This window comes from Neoarius graeffei, chromosome 2 (assembly GCF_027579695.1).
Source record: "Neoarius graeffei isolate fNeoGra1 chromosome 2, fNeoGra1.pri, whole genome shotgun sequence".
Lineage (NCBI taxonomy): Eukaryota > Metazoa > Chordata > Actinopteri > Siluriformes > Ariidae > Neoarius > Neoarius graeffei.
This window is the reverse complement of record NC_083570.1, coordinates 72,918,505-72,933,651: the sequence shown is the minus strand read 5'-3', so window position 1 is coordinate 72,933,651 and position 15,147 is coordinate 72,918,505. Positions and strand designations below refer to the sequence as shown.

At 41.8% G+C, this 15,147-nt stretch overlaps 1 protein-coding gene across 2 annotated transcripts in view; it reads right to left on the bottom strand.

Moving 5' to 3' along the window:
• Window positions 1-13,644, bottom strand: part of ano5a (anoctamin 5a) — a 95,797-nt gene extending 82,153 nt beyond the window's left edge. For both annotated transcript variants that reach the window (XM_060914907.1, XM_060914909.1), the window contains exon 1: window positions 13,423-13,644. In XM_060914907.1, coding sequence (XP_060770890.1) covers window positions 13,423-13,495 — 73 coding nt within the window. In that variant the 5' untranslated portion in view covers window positions 13,496-13,644. The remainder of the gene's footprint in view (window positions 1-13,422) is intronic.
• Window positions 13,645-15,147: the final 1,503 nt, after the last annotated feature.

The window sequence follows — 15,147 nt, the reverse complement described above, 5'->3', positions numbered from 1 at the left end:
TAAATCGACTAAATCTCTAGATCTACTGAAGCTACGAGGATATAAATCACCAGGATTCTAATTTACTGGGTGAGAAGTATTATATATTTTTTTGAAAGGTTTATTCGCGCTACAAGTCCATGAAAGTTGGAATTGTTCGTGAAGGGGTTAGTTAGATTTTGGTAGCGTGACGCACACAACAAGCAAAAGAAAAAACAAATTTTCTTCCGAATTTCCTTGCTTTATCAAAATTATTTTTTGATACATTAAAAGACTGTGTTTATAATAGTTAAGCGATTTTTTATTATAGAGAATATTTGATCAAAACTTTCAAAACAGCATTCAAAGTGATTTTTCACGGGTGTAAATGTTACGCGTGACGTCCATAATTACGTTAAATTTTAAGAACTAAAATTCTGTTAAAAATTCTAGATTTGTGCTATCATTCTGGGGTTTTGCTGAATAATACTTTAGGGAGTTCTCTTACAATGCTGAAAATTCAATGAGTTTTGGTGAAATTCTAGAAAAGTTATTTACATTTTAACGCACCTGATAGCGATTGTGCTCACACAGCGTGCTACTCATAACTAAACATTTGAATGTAATCATACTCCCTCCTCTGAAAAGGTAAATTCCTCTTTATCTCTAATCAGGATAGCCTCCAGACATGCACTCAAAGATAGAGAGAGAGAGAAAGAGAGCAAGAGAGATGCAGATAGAAGACTACACACTCATGGAACATGTAGTATACAAAATATATCTAAAGCTACACACAGCTACGTGAATTTCACAGCAGCTACCCAACAGCAGTCCCATGTTTCAGACATCATCATGTTGGAATAAACACAAGAACCATCACAGATGTTTGTATTCTTGCATTTATATACTAGCATCTGCATCAATTCTAATCTTACATATGAAAATATGTAATTAGTAGGACGAGTCTCTTGGTAAATAATCTTCAAGTGTAAATCAAGCACGTAGGCTTTTTCCATTTTATCAGAGTGGAATTTCTAAAACTCTTACCTACCTCAACTCATTTAGCCTCCTACGTGTTATACATGGGGAACCATCAGGGCCTTCTAGGCCTTCAGAGAAGGCCCAAACATATCAGCATTTCAAATGTTATATTTAATTTCTTTCATTCTTTCATAATTTCATTATAATTATTCTCTTCTAATTCTACTTTGGCCTCATTTTCTATCAAATCTGCTTCAGAAATGAAAGGGTTACTGTCCTGAAAACATTAGAGATATCCAATGAGATTTTTTTGCTTGCTGGCTCACTCATTGGTTAGGACTTTATTGCCAGAACAGAAGGCCAGGGCTGTGTATGTTTATGTAGGAAGTGACAGATGAATTAACCAATCAGATTTTTTTTTTTTTTTTTTAACTCAAATTTTATTAATTTTTGGCAAAAAAAAAAACAAAGACAAAACAACACAACATTACAGAACATATTACAGGGTCAGTGGGGTACTTGTTATTAATAGTCCTCAATTGTCTCTGACATCAGTCCAAGTTTTCAGTGGTGCCTCTGCTTTGGGTTTTATAATCCATCCATTTCTCGCATTTCTTATCAAATTTTGTTTGTTGAAGTCTCAATATATAAGTAAATTTTTCCATGTTGATTATCTCCTCCACTATGTCCAGCCAGTTCCTCAGAGTAGGAGGGTCCTCTCTACACCATTTCCTGGTAATTGCTTTCTTGGCCACAGCCAACAGAATTTTTGCCAGATATCCATCTTCGTATTGTACATTTTCCTTTGTCAGGTTACACAGGTATAATATCTCACATGACTTTGGTAATTCATATCCCAGTATCGTTTTCAATTCTGCCCACACATCATTCCAATAGTTTCTTATTTTAGTACATTCCCAAAATACATGAGTGTGACCTGCATTCTGCTCTCCACACCGTCTCCAGCATGTTTGTTGTGTAGTTGTAATTTTGTTCTTTCTTTTGGGAGTGATAAAGAACCTGATCATATTTTTCCAACAGAATTCCTTCCACATCCTGGAGCTGGTGGTGGTTCGCTGTACATCACATATGTTAAGCCAGTCCTCTTCAGTTAACAGCATTTTACTTTCTTTCACCCATCTGTCTCTCACATACAGTGTAGTAGTTCCTCTGCTCCTCTCTAGCCCTTGGTACAGTGCCGAGACCACTCTTCCAGTGATGTTTCTATATGCATTACACAGTGTTATAGTTACTTTATTCAACTCCTGGGGAAGATCTGGTTTTATCTCTTTGTCAAAGAAGTCTCTAACTTGGTAATATCTAAACAGGTCGCAATCCTCCAGTCCATATTCCCTCTTCAGTTTTTGGAAACTTTTAATTTTACCCCGATCCATTATTGTACAAATTGCTGTAATCCCCTTGTCTATCCATTGTTCATAGCTACTATCCATTACCCCTGGTTTAAATTTAGAGTCACCAATCAGCCAGCTCAAAATTTTTGTTTCACTTTCTAACTTGTATTTCCTAATCACTGTGAACCAGATTTCCAGAGTGAATCTAGTAATTGGATCAAGCATATTCTTATATTTTTTAAACATGTCCCTGTTTGCAATCATACTTTGGATGTGGTATCCCTCTCTTTTTAATTCTATTTCTTTCCACCTTGCAGTATACTCAGGGTCACACCAATACACCAAAGGCCGAGTTTGGGCAGCATAATAATATTCTAAGAGGTTTGGTAGGGCTAACCCGCCTTTGTCCTTGGGAATCTGAAGAGTTGCATATTTTATCCTTGGTCTTTTCCCTGCCCAGATGAATCGTGAGATTTTTTTGTTCCATTCTCTGAATTGTGATGTGGGGATTTCTGTTGGTAATGATTGGAATAAGTATAATATCCTCGGTAAAACATTCATCTTTATGATTTCTATTCTGGAGCTAAAATCCAATGTTAGCGCCTTCCATCTTTCTATATCTTTTTGAATTTCTTGATTTAGAGTCCCATAATTAATTTCGTACAGTTTTGTTAAGTTTCCACTAATATTTACACCTAGATATTTCATTGTTTTTGCTTTCCATTTGAATTTATATGTTTGTTGAATGGCTTGGGGTGGGTTATAGTTAATGGGTAGTACCTGTGTTTTTGTCACATTGAGTTTATATCCCGACAAGTAATAAAATGAATCCAATCTTTCCATAAGTCTTGGAAGACAGACATCTGGTTGTTTTAGACTGATTATAACATCATCTGCAAATAGACCAATTTTATGTTCTGTGCCCTTTACCTCTATCCCTGCTATATCATCATCTTCTCTTATTGCCTGGGCCAAAGGTTCTATGTAAATTGCAAAGAGAGTTGGCGATAAGCAACAGCCCTGTCTAGTAGATCTTTCCAGTTTGAACCAATTAGTGAGGTTACCATTTATTTTAATTCTAGCCTTCGGGTCCTGATAAAGTGTTCTAATAATGTTAACGGAGTCTGCATTAAAGCCGAATCTTTCTAGAGTAAGATATAAAAATTTCCAACTGACGCTATCGAAAGCTTTTTCTGCGTCCAAACTGAGCAGCAGTGCACTTTCTCCCTTTTTTTGTAGTTCTTCAATTATATGTAAAGTCCTCCTTATATTGTCCTGTGTTTGGCGTCCCTTGATAAAGCCACATTGATCTTCATTAATTAGTTCTGCCATAAAAGTTTCGATTCTTTTAGCTAGGATGGTTGTGTATATCTTGTAATCACAGTTTAATATTGATATAGGCCTATAGTTTTCACAGAATTCCGTATCTTTTCCCTCCTTGGGTATCACCGTAATTATCGCTTCTTTCCAAGAGGGGGGGATCTTGCCTTTTTTTAAGGTTTCATTGAAGGCTGCTAATAACATTGGGCCCAATTCCTTTTTAAACATTTTGTACCATTCTGCCGGGAAGCCGTCACTCCCCGGAACTTTATTTGATTTCAACTTATTAATGGCTTCTTCCAGTTCCTTTACTGTGATACATGAATTTAAACTTTCGTTCTGTTTCTCTCCTATTGTTGGTAGATCTAACGAACTTAAAAAGTTTCTTATTACTTCCTCATCCGCTGATTGTGGTTGTGTATATAGTTTTTTGTAGTACTTTTCAAAGACATTTTCTATTTTTCCTGGTTCAAATTCTAATGAATTGGTTATGGGATCTCTGATTTTATGAATTGTATTCATGAGTTGCTGTTTCCTTAGTCTCCTAGCTAGTAATTTTGAAGCCTTTGGGCCTGATTCATAATAAGTCTGTTTTAGAAATCTGGATTTCTTTTCCACTTCGTCTCCTAGTATCTCATTCACTTTTGTCCTCACTTCCTTGATTTGTTGAAGTAAACCTGTATCATTCGAGTCTTTATGTTGTTGCTCTAATTTTTTCAGCTCTTCAATCTTCATCTGATATAATTTCCACCTATCTTTCTTATTAAATGCTGCTTGAGATATTAGTTTTCCCCGCATAACTGCTTTCATGGCATCCCATAGAGTAGTAAAGTCTACCTCCCCATTGTCGTTCTCTTCCTTGTATGTATTTATTTCTCTTTTGATGTCCTCAACGAATCCTGGATTGTTTAGTACACCAACGTTCATTCTCCATATTGTATTCCGTCTCCTGCTGATCATATTCAGTGTCAGGTGCAGAATACAATGATCTGACAGGTCTGCTACTCCAATCTTACACTCTTCTATTCTAAATCTATCTGCTGCATTCATAAAAAAATAATCTATCCTTGAATAGACTGAGTGGGGAGCTGAGAAGTATGTGAAGTCCCTTTCGAATGGATGTAGTTCCCTCCAGACATCTGAAATTCCCAGCTCTGTTAATACAGTATTTAAGTATCGGGACACTTGAGTTTTGCTATTTTTCTTTGCGCTAGTTGTGTCCAAATCCTGATTCAGTGTATTGTTAAAATCCCCTCCACATATCAGTATCCCTTCTATTTCCTGAACAACAACTTCAAATAAGTTCTTGAAAAAACTCTTATCACTGTCCGGAGGTGCGTAGACATTGACGAGTGTAACTAATTGATTTCCAATTTTCCCTTTAACCAAAATGTATCTTCCTTCCTTATCTTTAATTTCCTTTAAGGTCTCAAATTTTGTTCCATTCGGTATCAATATCAAAACCCCCCTTTTCCTCCCATTTTTGAATGAGCTATAGTATGTATTTTTAAATCCCAGTCTTTTATATTTTTCATGCTCTTGATCTGACAAATGTGTTTCCTGTAGAAAATTAACCTGTGCTCTTTCTTTTTTTAGTTTTGCTATTACCTTCCCTCTTTTCATTGGGTTACTTAACCCGTTCACATTCAGAGACACCACTTTAAGCTGGCTATGTTGCGTCATCTCCACTCTTTAAGTTTCCCTCTTCTCTCCCACTGACATCTTTAACTCGAACAACAATAAGAACTCTAACTCCAGAACAATGCTTCCGATAACAACGGGCCTCTTCAATCATGCCCGTGCCCCTGTTGGTAGGAGAGGGGAAGGTCCCCCAGTAATGGGGGGGCCCCTCACTAGAGGTGGATAGAGGTCCTGCATATAGACCCTCTTGCCTTCTAGTAGTGTCCAACATTTCTCTGCGTTCCCACTCCACCAGTCAAAATGAAAAGTATAAAAGGCCTAGTAGTATATAGTAGTAAATTTGCATTTAAACTCTGTATTTAACAATAAACAAATGGATAAACAAAGATTATCTCCTGGGGTATTGAAATGACTTTGTCTCTATTTCCCCATCTTTCCCCCCCCAACCCCGACATTATCCCAGGAACATATTACCTCTCTTTTACTCATAAATATCCAGGTCTGCTCATTAACGTACTGTACTATATAGCTAAGATATGGTAATGGATCACTTATTTTGAGATGAGACTTTATGCCCGTCCGGATCTCCCATTTCAATCAGATGTTTCCTCCATCTTCAGCTCTCCTGAACTCCTGCAGCCTTCCTCTGGTGCGTTGCGTTAATCCTCCACACGCCCCTGGTTCCCCGACGCGTTGCCATGACCATGCCGCCTGAATCCGCTGCTCCATCATGCGCTCCTCACCAGTTTCCTTCATCTGTACATCCATTCCCCTTTTCCTCATCTCTTTCGCTGCTTCTTGCGCACTGTTGTAGAGCCGAGGCCCATCGGTCCAGTGGATCCTGATCTTGGACAGGGGTGTTTGGAACCGTATGCCTTTGGCCTTGAGGGTCTTTTTGATCTCCATATACGCTCTGCGTTGCTGTACCACCTCGGCCGCATAGTCGTTGTCAAAGTACAGAGACGAGTTGTCAATTTTTACCCGCTTTTGCCAGGCTTTCTTTAATATCATCTCCTTTGTGTCAAACCGGAGAAAGTTTATGATTATGGACCGGGGAGTCTCCCCGGGACCGGGTCTCCTCGCTGCCGCTCGGTGTGCTCGTTGGATCAGCAGACTCGTTCCCTCCGGCAGAGCCAGCTCCCTCTGTAGTAGCTCCTCGACAAAGCGGGTGACCGAGTCCCCCTCCAAGCCCTCCGGGACTCCAAATATCCGTACATTGTTCCTCCTGGACCTTCCCTCGAGATCGGTTAGCTTATCCTGTAGCTTTCTCTGCTCACGCAGTGTTGTCAACAGAGCGTCTTTAGCTTCCAAGTTATATGCCTCTAGCTCCTCGATGCGTGTTTGCGCCTCGCTGAGACTTTTTTTCTGATCTTGTAGTTCGTCTTTGTTTACCTTAAGCTTGTTGTAAACTTCTTCTTTAAAATTAGCAAACTCCTGTTTAAAACTCGTGTTGAGTGCTGTTATGTCGTTTTTGAGTTCACGGATTTCTTTGGTCATGTCCGACAAGTATTTGTGTAGTGCTGGCGTAACGTCTTCGGTTGCTGCCTCGCCGCCATTATCCCCTGTTTCACCGCTTACCTCCATTACGTTAGTCTTTTCCTGTGTTTTCAGAGTTTTTCGGCCTTTCTGGCGTGTCCCCCCGCTCATCCCTCGTAACTTCTATTTGAATTTGGTTTATCATTAGTTGGGGGGAGATTTAATTATCTCCGACTGGTGGGAGCTTCAAGCTACGCCGCCATTCCTCTCATCACTCAACCGGAAGTCCACACCAACCAATCAGATTTTGACTTGTAGTGAGAGAAAATTTTAAATCACGGTTAAATTAACCATAAGTCGGCGCTGTCAGCGCAGCAGTGAAGTCACCTTCCAACCGGTGTAGCGTTCATCAGTAGTGTTAGCGAATGCTAATAAAGCAGTTAAGCCAGTGCTATCGAGAGCAAGTAGCACAGAGTAATAACCAAGAGGCTCTTTTTCTACACACACTCACCACAGTATTTTTCACTCATACTTAAGTATTCATTTCTCTATGTAATTTAATTAGTTAGTTTTAAAATCAATATTGACAACTACACACAACAGAGCGACTTGGCAGCCTGATGCTAATTCCTTGCAAAATCCTTTGCCCTGTTGCGTTTTTGGTGTGTCCGGCTAAGTTTTGGCTGAGCGGAAGTCCCAGCTCTAATAGTCACGGTTTGTCACTGGTGTTATATAACATATACAGTGATTGGATGGATGGATGGATGGATGGATGGATGGATGGATGGAAGGAAACCCACAACAATACAACTAGGATAAAACACTTCTCAAGCCCCAGCTGAATCAGGCGCATATGACCCTTTTTAAAGCGAGCATGACAAAGACAATTCTCTGTACTATAGACAATGATGCAAGTGCAGAGTGTATGACATACAACATAACATATTAGTAAAGCTCTCATAGCGACAGAGTTCTGAGCGCTAAATATACAATGTGTAAACACATGTATGGGCAATAAAAGATACTAATATGAAGCTCTAAATAGATGAATCTTAGGTTTTGACTTGAAAAGAGAGCGAATCACAAGATCTAATGTCTACGGGTAACGTGTTCCAGAGGTGAGGCACAGCTACAGCAAAAGAATAATAGCCATATGTCTTGAGATGGTAATTCACCCGCTTGAAAAGAACAGCATTTGAAGATCTATTGCCGCTTTTCCACTACAAACGCGGCTGAGTTGGGCTGAGCCGTGCCGTGCTGAGTCGGGCTGAGCGGGGCTGTTGGAGTTGCATTTCGACTACAACCGCGCTGAACCGTGCTGGCTGGAAGTGGGTGGACACATTGGGTGGAGTTAGCAAAAGTGGGTGGACGTCAGGGGATGTCGTTAAGCAGCGCAAACAGTGACATCAGTTATCTTTTAAGTGGTAGTCTCACGACCCGAATAGTAAACAATAAACATGGAGTCGTTAGTGTTGCTGGTCTTGGTGCTGTGGCTTGTTGTCACCGACAACGCCAACAGATACTGGCAAGAGCGTATAGATGAGGCGAGGCGCATAAGGCTTCAGAAATTCTCGTAATTCGTAATTCTTCTTCTTCCAGGTTTACGGTGTTTACAGATCCCAGCGCGCTCGCGGGGCGTGTGTGGGCATGTGAGGACACTCCTCCTCACCAATCAGTGCACAGGGGAGTGTCTGCTCACGCCCCCAGCCTCACTCGGCACGGTTTGGCTCGCTTCAGCCCCACTCCAAAACGGTGCGAGTTTTAGGGGCTAAGCAGGGCTGAAGCGAGCTGAGTCGTGCTGGTTTTTGGTAGTCGAAACGCGAGCCGTGTCGGGCTGAAGTGAGCTGAAGCGAGCTGAAGTGAGCTGAAAAAGGGTAGTGGAAAAGGGCCATAAGTGTTCTTGTCAGGACATAGAACTGTAGATCATCACTTATATGACCAGGTGTAAGATCATGCAACCTTTTCAGTTACATGGAGTGTACTGATGTTGAGTTTAATCATTAGACTGATTAATCCTTAAATAACCTGCATTCTCTTGAAGGACTAATTTAGCTTAGTCTTGCTAGTTCACGTTTGCTTGATAGGTTGCTCAGACTCAAAGAAACTATTAAAGTGAAAATGCACGTTTGATCAAAGATATGTGTGAAGGAAAAGCATCCGTCTTGTGATTGGAGTGTAAGGGAAAACACACACATGCAACCTTTACCCATTATTTTACATTAAAAATATGAAATTCTGGCAGGTAGACACTGAAAAGTCACCAAATACTTAAGTTTAATCTAATTCAAGATCGATTACATAATTTGTCCCTTAGGGTGATAATATTGTTAACTGAATAGTCCAAAAGCCTTAGCTGACCATAAACTACCCAGAAGATAAGAAACCTTTGTCCCTGTAGATAATTTGTAGAATTTACAACTACTAGTATCTCAATCAGGCTTTGATACACTCTGAACATGGAAAGTCACCGATGAGAGAGATGGCAGAGGATAAGCCACCCAAGGACAATTTTGCTGGGGCTAAAAACCATAGCGGCCTTTCTCTATGCTACCGGCCTCGTAATTTACATCGCCGATTCAGGAAGTCCCTGCTGCTGTTAGAGAGCTTACACCGCATCACATCAGCCGACACATATACTATAGGTGTTGTGAAAATGAAAACGGAAATGATTTTGCTCACAAGTGCCTGCAGAAGTCTGTCAAATACTGCAAGTACACGACGTTCCTCTATCGCCATAGCAACCACCAACCACTCGGCAAAAGCTGAAAACAAAGTTCCTCTGCGCTCTATCTCCTCCACACTGTGATAACAGAGTGCAAAGTATGTCTGGATTTAAAAGTTGGGTAATGATGATGAAATAAAGTGCCAAGATGTAATGATGGTCTTAACAATCTAACTTCAAATTTAAAAATCAACTCCATGTGCAATGGTAACCGAGTGTCAAAAATCTATGTACTGGGTTCTCGTGTTGTCACCTCATGCTTTAAAATAAGCATTATTCTTTTTCCCTTAATAAACTATCCAACTGAACAATACAGCGGACACTGAATCATTTCGGTTCAGTGCAAATCTTTCTAAGCACTAAACGTTTTATCTTACTGGCTTATCTTATTGACTGACCTTAATCTAATCTCTGAAATCTAAGCTGTGTCACCACTCTCCATGTAATCATTTTTAATAAGAAAGAAAGAAAGAAAGAAAGAAAGAAAGAAAGAAAGAAAGAAAGAAAGAAAGAAAGAAAGAAGCACAATTTTATTCATCGCAAACTTGTGAAATTCCTCTCTGCATTTAACCCATCTGAAGCAGTGAACACACACACACACACACACACACACACCCAGAGCAGTGGGCAGCCATGCTAACAGCGCCCGGGGAGCACTTGGGAGTTAGGGGCCTCGCTCAAGGGCACCTCAGCCCAAGGCCGTCCCATATTAACCTAACCGCATGCCTTTGGACTGTGGGGGAAACCAGAGCACCCGGAGGAAACCCACGCAGACAAGGCCCCTGGGTTCGAACCCAGAACCTTCTTGCTGTGAGGCTTCTTGCTACCCACTTGCACCACCGTGCAATTCTTTGAAATTGCCAAAAACTGTCTGGAGTTAAAAATGACTTAATGACCTTTTTCCTGACAGAGACACAGAGTGAAGGAAAGATAAAACATTTACAATGCAGATTAAGTCTTTTAAATAAACAATCTGCTTAGATTTATATGAGAGCAATTCCAGCGTTATGGACGTGACACTTGAACTCAAAATGGCAACAAATGACCCAGTGCATGTTTTATTCTCTCCCAGTATTTAAACAGGTGTTGCATATTTTAAGGCTGTACCATACTGGAGAAGTGATAGAACAAGAACAATTCCCATAGTACATCTAGGGCATGCCAGAAAATGCCAATCAAAGATGCGTTATGGATGTGACAGACAAAGTATCACTTTTCTTGGGTGACTGTACATTTTTATCAAACTCTGTGAAATTGTAAACCTAATGTCGAAATGGAGATATCCATTTGATAGAGGGGTCCAAGGTGAATATTAAAAAAATCTTTGTTTAAAATATTTTGTATTTCATGCAGAGTTTCGGAAGGAAAAGTCAGCGTTATGGATGTGACGAAATTCCGTTATGGATGTGACGCGTCTGAAATAGACATGGCATATGTTTAGAAAATCAGCAATTTAGCCACCATAACCCTTTGAAAAACTCTCTAAATATCAGCTAAAACTATCAAAGTTCTTAAATAATATTTAGGATGGCTATTGTTTTGCTGTTTTGTGGATTTTAGCATACATTTCTGTGGCTTGTGGCAATAATATAGAATTGTACATGATCAAAGTTGATTTTAGCTTGGGGTTTACATTATAAGAAAGAAAGACTGACATTGGGCGGCACGGTGGTGTAGTGGTTAGCGCTGTTGCCTCACAGCAAGAAGGTCCTGGGTTCGAACCCCGGGTCCGGCGAGGGCCTTTCTGTGTGGAGTTTGCATGTTCTCCCCGTGTCCGCGTGGGTTTCCTCCGGGTGCTCCGGTTTCCCCCACAGTCCAAAGACATGCAGGTTAGGTTAACTGGTGACTCTAAATTGACCGTAGGTGTGAATGTGAGTGTGAATGGTTGTCTGTGTCTATGTGTCAGCCCTGTGATGACCTGGCGACTTGTCCAGGGTGTACCCCGCCTTTCGCCCGTAGTCAGCTGGGATAGGCTCCAGCTTGCCTGCGACCCTGTAGAAGGATAAAGCGGCTAGAGATAATGAGAATGAGATGAGAAGACTGACATTAAGGCGAAGGGAACAATTCTTGTGACAAATTGGTTCAACTTATTCACATCTGTAAAATACAGGCCTAGGTGATATCTCTGGGAGTGGTTTTGATGTATTACATGTTGCTTTATTTTTGCATGGTGAGGTTGACATTTACATGGAATTGCCCATGAAGGACATTTTGGTTGATCTACAGAGGAGGAAAACACTAGTGAAGAAAGAGGCCACGTAAGTGTTGTGGAATGAAAAATACACATTTAGAAAATGTCAAATGTTGACAGCCTGGTTGTATGTGTTGGTTTTGTGTGTTTACTTAAAAGGGCACATACTGTTAGATCTCATCTCATCTCATTATCTCTAGCCGCTTTATCCTTCTACAGGGTCGCAGGCAAGCTGGAGCCTATCCCAGCTGACTACGGGTGAAAGGCGGGGTACACCCTGGACAAGTCGCCAGGTCATCACAGGGCTGACACATAGACACAGACAACCATTCACACTCACATTCACACCTACGGTCAATTTAGAGTCACCAGTTAACCTAACCTGCATGTCTTTGGACTGTGGGGGAAACCGGAGCACCCGGAGGAAACCCACGCGGACACGGGGAGAACATGCAAACTCCACACAGAAAGGCCCTCGCCGGCCCCGGGGCTCGAACCCAGGACCTTCTTGCTGTGAGGCGACAGCGCTAACCACTACACCACCGTGCCGCCATACTGTTAGATAACTGAGGAAAATAAAACAGCAACTGCTTTAACTGAGTGACAGTATTTCCACTCAGAGAGAGAGAGAGAGAGAGAGAGAGAGAGAGAGAATCCTAAAAAAAGATTCAGAGCTTGAAGTAGGCCTGGTCTTGAAGGGAAATCGCTGGTTACGAATGTAACCGTGGTTCTATGACTAAGTGGAAGAGACCGCCAGGGCGGCGCTGAACTCAAGCATACTTTGAATCACAAACCCATGACCTGTTGCATAGTCATTCTCTCACATATCTCAGTCTCTCACAGCCCGTTATCCACAGGAGTTACCCTTCCATTATACTGAAGAAGAATGCGTCTCTTTTATTTATATATATATATATATATATATATATATATATATATATAAAACCGTTCAAAAGTTTGGGGTCACTTTGAAATGTCCTTATTTTTGAAAGAAAAGCACTGTTCTTTTCAATGAAGATCACTTTAAACTAATCAGAAATCCACTCTATACATTGCTAATGTGGTAAATGACTATTCTAGCTGCTGGTTTTTGGTGCAATATCTCCATAGGTGTATAGAGGCCCATTTCCAGCAACTCTCACTCCAGTGTTCTAATGGTACAATGTGTTTGCTCATTGCCTCAGAAGGCTAATGGATGATTAGAAAACCCTTGTACAATCATGTTAGCACAGCTGAAAACAGTTGAGCTCTTTAGAGAAGCTATAAAACTGACCTTCCTTTGAGCAGATTGACTTTCTGGAGCATCACATTTGTGGGGTCGATTATTTTCTATTCATTTTACAACTTATGGTGGGAAATAAAAGTGTGACTTTTCATGGAAAACACAAAATTGTCTGGGTGACCCCAAACTTTAAAAGAAAAGTAGCAGAACCCAAACTATTCACTTTAGGAAAAGATATTTCAAACATTCAGGGTGTTTTTTTTTTTATTCAGCAGCTGTATGTCTGAGGTGTTTACCGGTATAAACATGTGCTAATTTTATGACCGGGTTTCACCACCGTGGTTTCAGAAACGGCGCACAAACACAACTCAGATTAAACATAATATCAAATGAGAGAACAGTTACACAAAACAAAGTGTCTGTGGAGCAGTTCATTAGGTCTAAAGAGCTGAACAGTCGGTGAAGAAGCTGAACTTTGCTGTCTCTCATGGCCGCTCCTTGTCTGAAGCACCGTTACCGAAACCGCGGCTGGAAAAAGGGGAAAGTGTGAAGGACTTACCGCCAGCCTGGGAAGCGCTCTCACTCATCTCAATAAGCGTGTCCTGGGTGGACTTCACCGCAGATCGATTCATCGTGTCAAAATGTTTCAAAAGTTTACAAAAGATGAAAAAAAAACCGCCGCTGGTTTTCTACAGAGGGGCTCTTTCCTGTGGCCACGCCCCAGACCTCCACACTGTAGAGCAGCGGCCTGCCTGCTAACGGAGCTTCTACTCGTTCACACTCAGAGTCATCTTACATGGGTATTTCAGCTAGAACACACCCCACTCGAGCTGGGCTTTAAAGGGGAGTAGCATAAAAGCATCGGCGTAAAGCTAACCGTGAAAACCAGCAAGAAGAGAAGCCTTTAAGGGTGCTAATCACCTGGATCTCAAAGATATCTGCTTTTATATTATTAAAAAAAGCAATGAAAGTATGTCAGTGTGTTGTTAATATGTCGTTTTTCATCTCATCTCATCATCTCTAGCCGCTTTATCCTGTTCTACAGGGTCGCAGGCAAGCTGGAGCCTATCCCAGCTGACTACGGGCGAAAGGCGGGGTACACCCTGGACAAGTCGCCAGGTCATCACAGGGCTGACACATAGACACAGACAACCATTCACACTCACATTCACACCTACGGTCAATTTAGCGCCACCAGTTAACCTAACCTGCATGTCTTTGGACTGTGGGGGAAACCGGAGCACCCGGAGGAAACCCACGCGGACACGGGGAGAACATGCAAACTCCGCACAGAAAGGCCCTCGCCGGCCGCTGGGCTCGAACGCAGGACTTTCTTGCTGTGAGGCGACAGCGCAACCACTACACCACCGTGCCACCCTGTTATAATAATGATAATAATAATAATCTAGCTTGGTGGTGTAGTGGGCGGCACGGTGGTGTAGTGGTTAGCGCTGTCGCCTCACAGCAAGAAGGTCCGGGTTCGAGCCCCGTGGCTGGCGAGGGCCTTTCTGTGCGGAGTTTGCATGTTCTCCCCGTGTCCGCGTGGGTTTCCTCCGGGTGCTCCGGTTTCCCCCACAGTCCAAAGACATGCAGGTTAGGCTAACTGGTGACTCTAAATTGACCATAGGTGTGAATGTGAGTGTGAATGGTTGTCTGTGTCTATGTGTCAGCCCTGTGATGACCTGGCGACTTGTCCAGGGTGTACCCTGCCTTTCGCCCGTAGTCAGCTGGGATAGGATCCAGCTTGCCTGCGACCCTGTAGAACAGGATAAAGTGGCTAGAGCTAATGAGATGAGAATGAGATGGGTGGTGTAGTGGTTAGCACGGTCGCCTCACAGCAAGAAGGTCCTGGGTTCAAGCCCAGCGGCCAGCGAGGGCCTTTCTGTATGGACTTTGCATGTTCTCCTCATGTCTGTGTGGGTTTCCTCCATTTTCCCCCACAGTCCAAAGACATGCAGGTTAGGTTAACTGGTGACTCTAAATTGAGCGTAGGTGTGAATGTGAGTGTGAATGGTTGTCTGTGTCCAGGGCCGTAACTACCATTGAGGACACCGAGGTCATGTCCTCGGCATTTTTTCCCACGGTATTTTTTTTTTTCACTCAGAAATGTGAAATTAATATATGATGAAAATCGTTCTGACTTTGATCGGTGGAAAATTCTAAATTCAGCTTGGATCCCCCTGTTCTCATTTGTTTGTCTAAAAATAAAGTCCACATACCGTAAAATACCAAATAATAGCCGAGTTCCAATTAACCGCCGAGTTCCCTTTAACGGCCGGGTGTA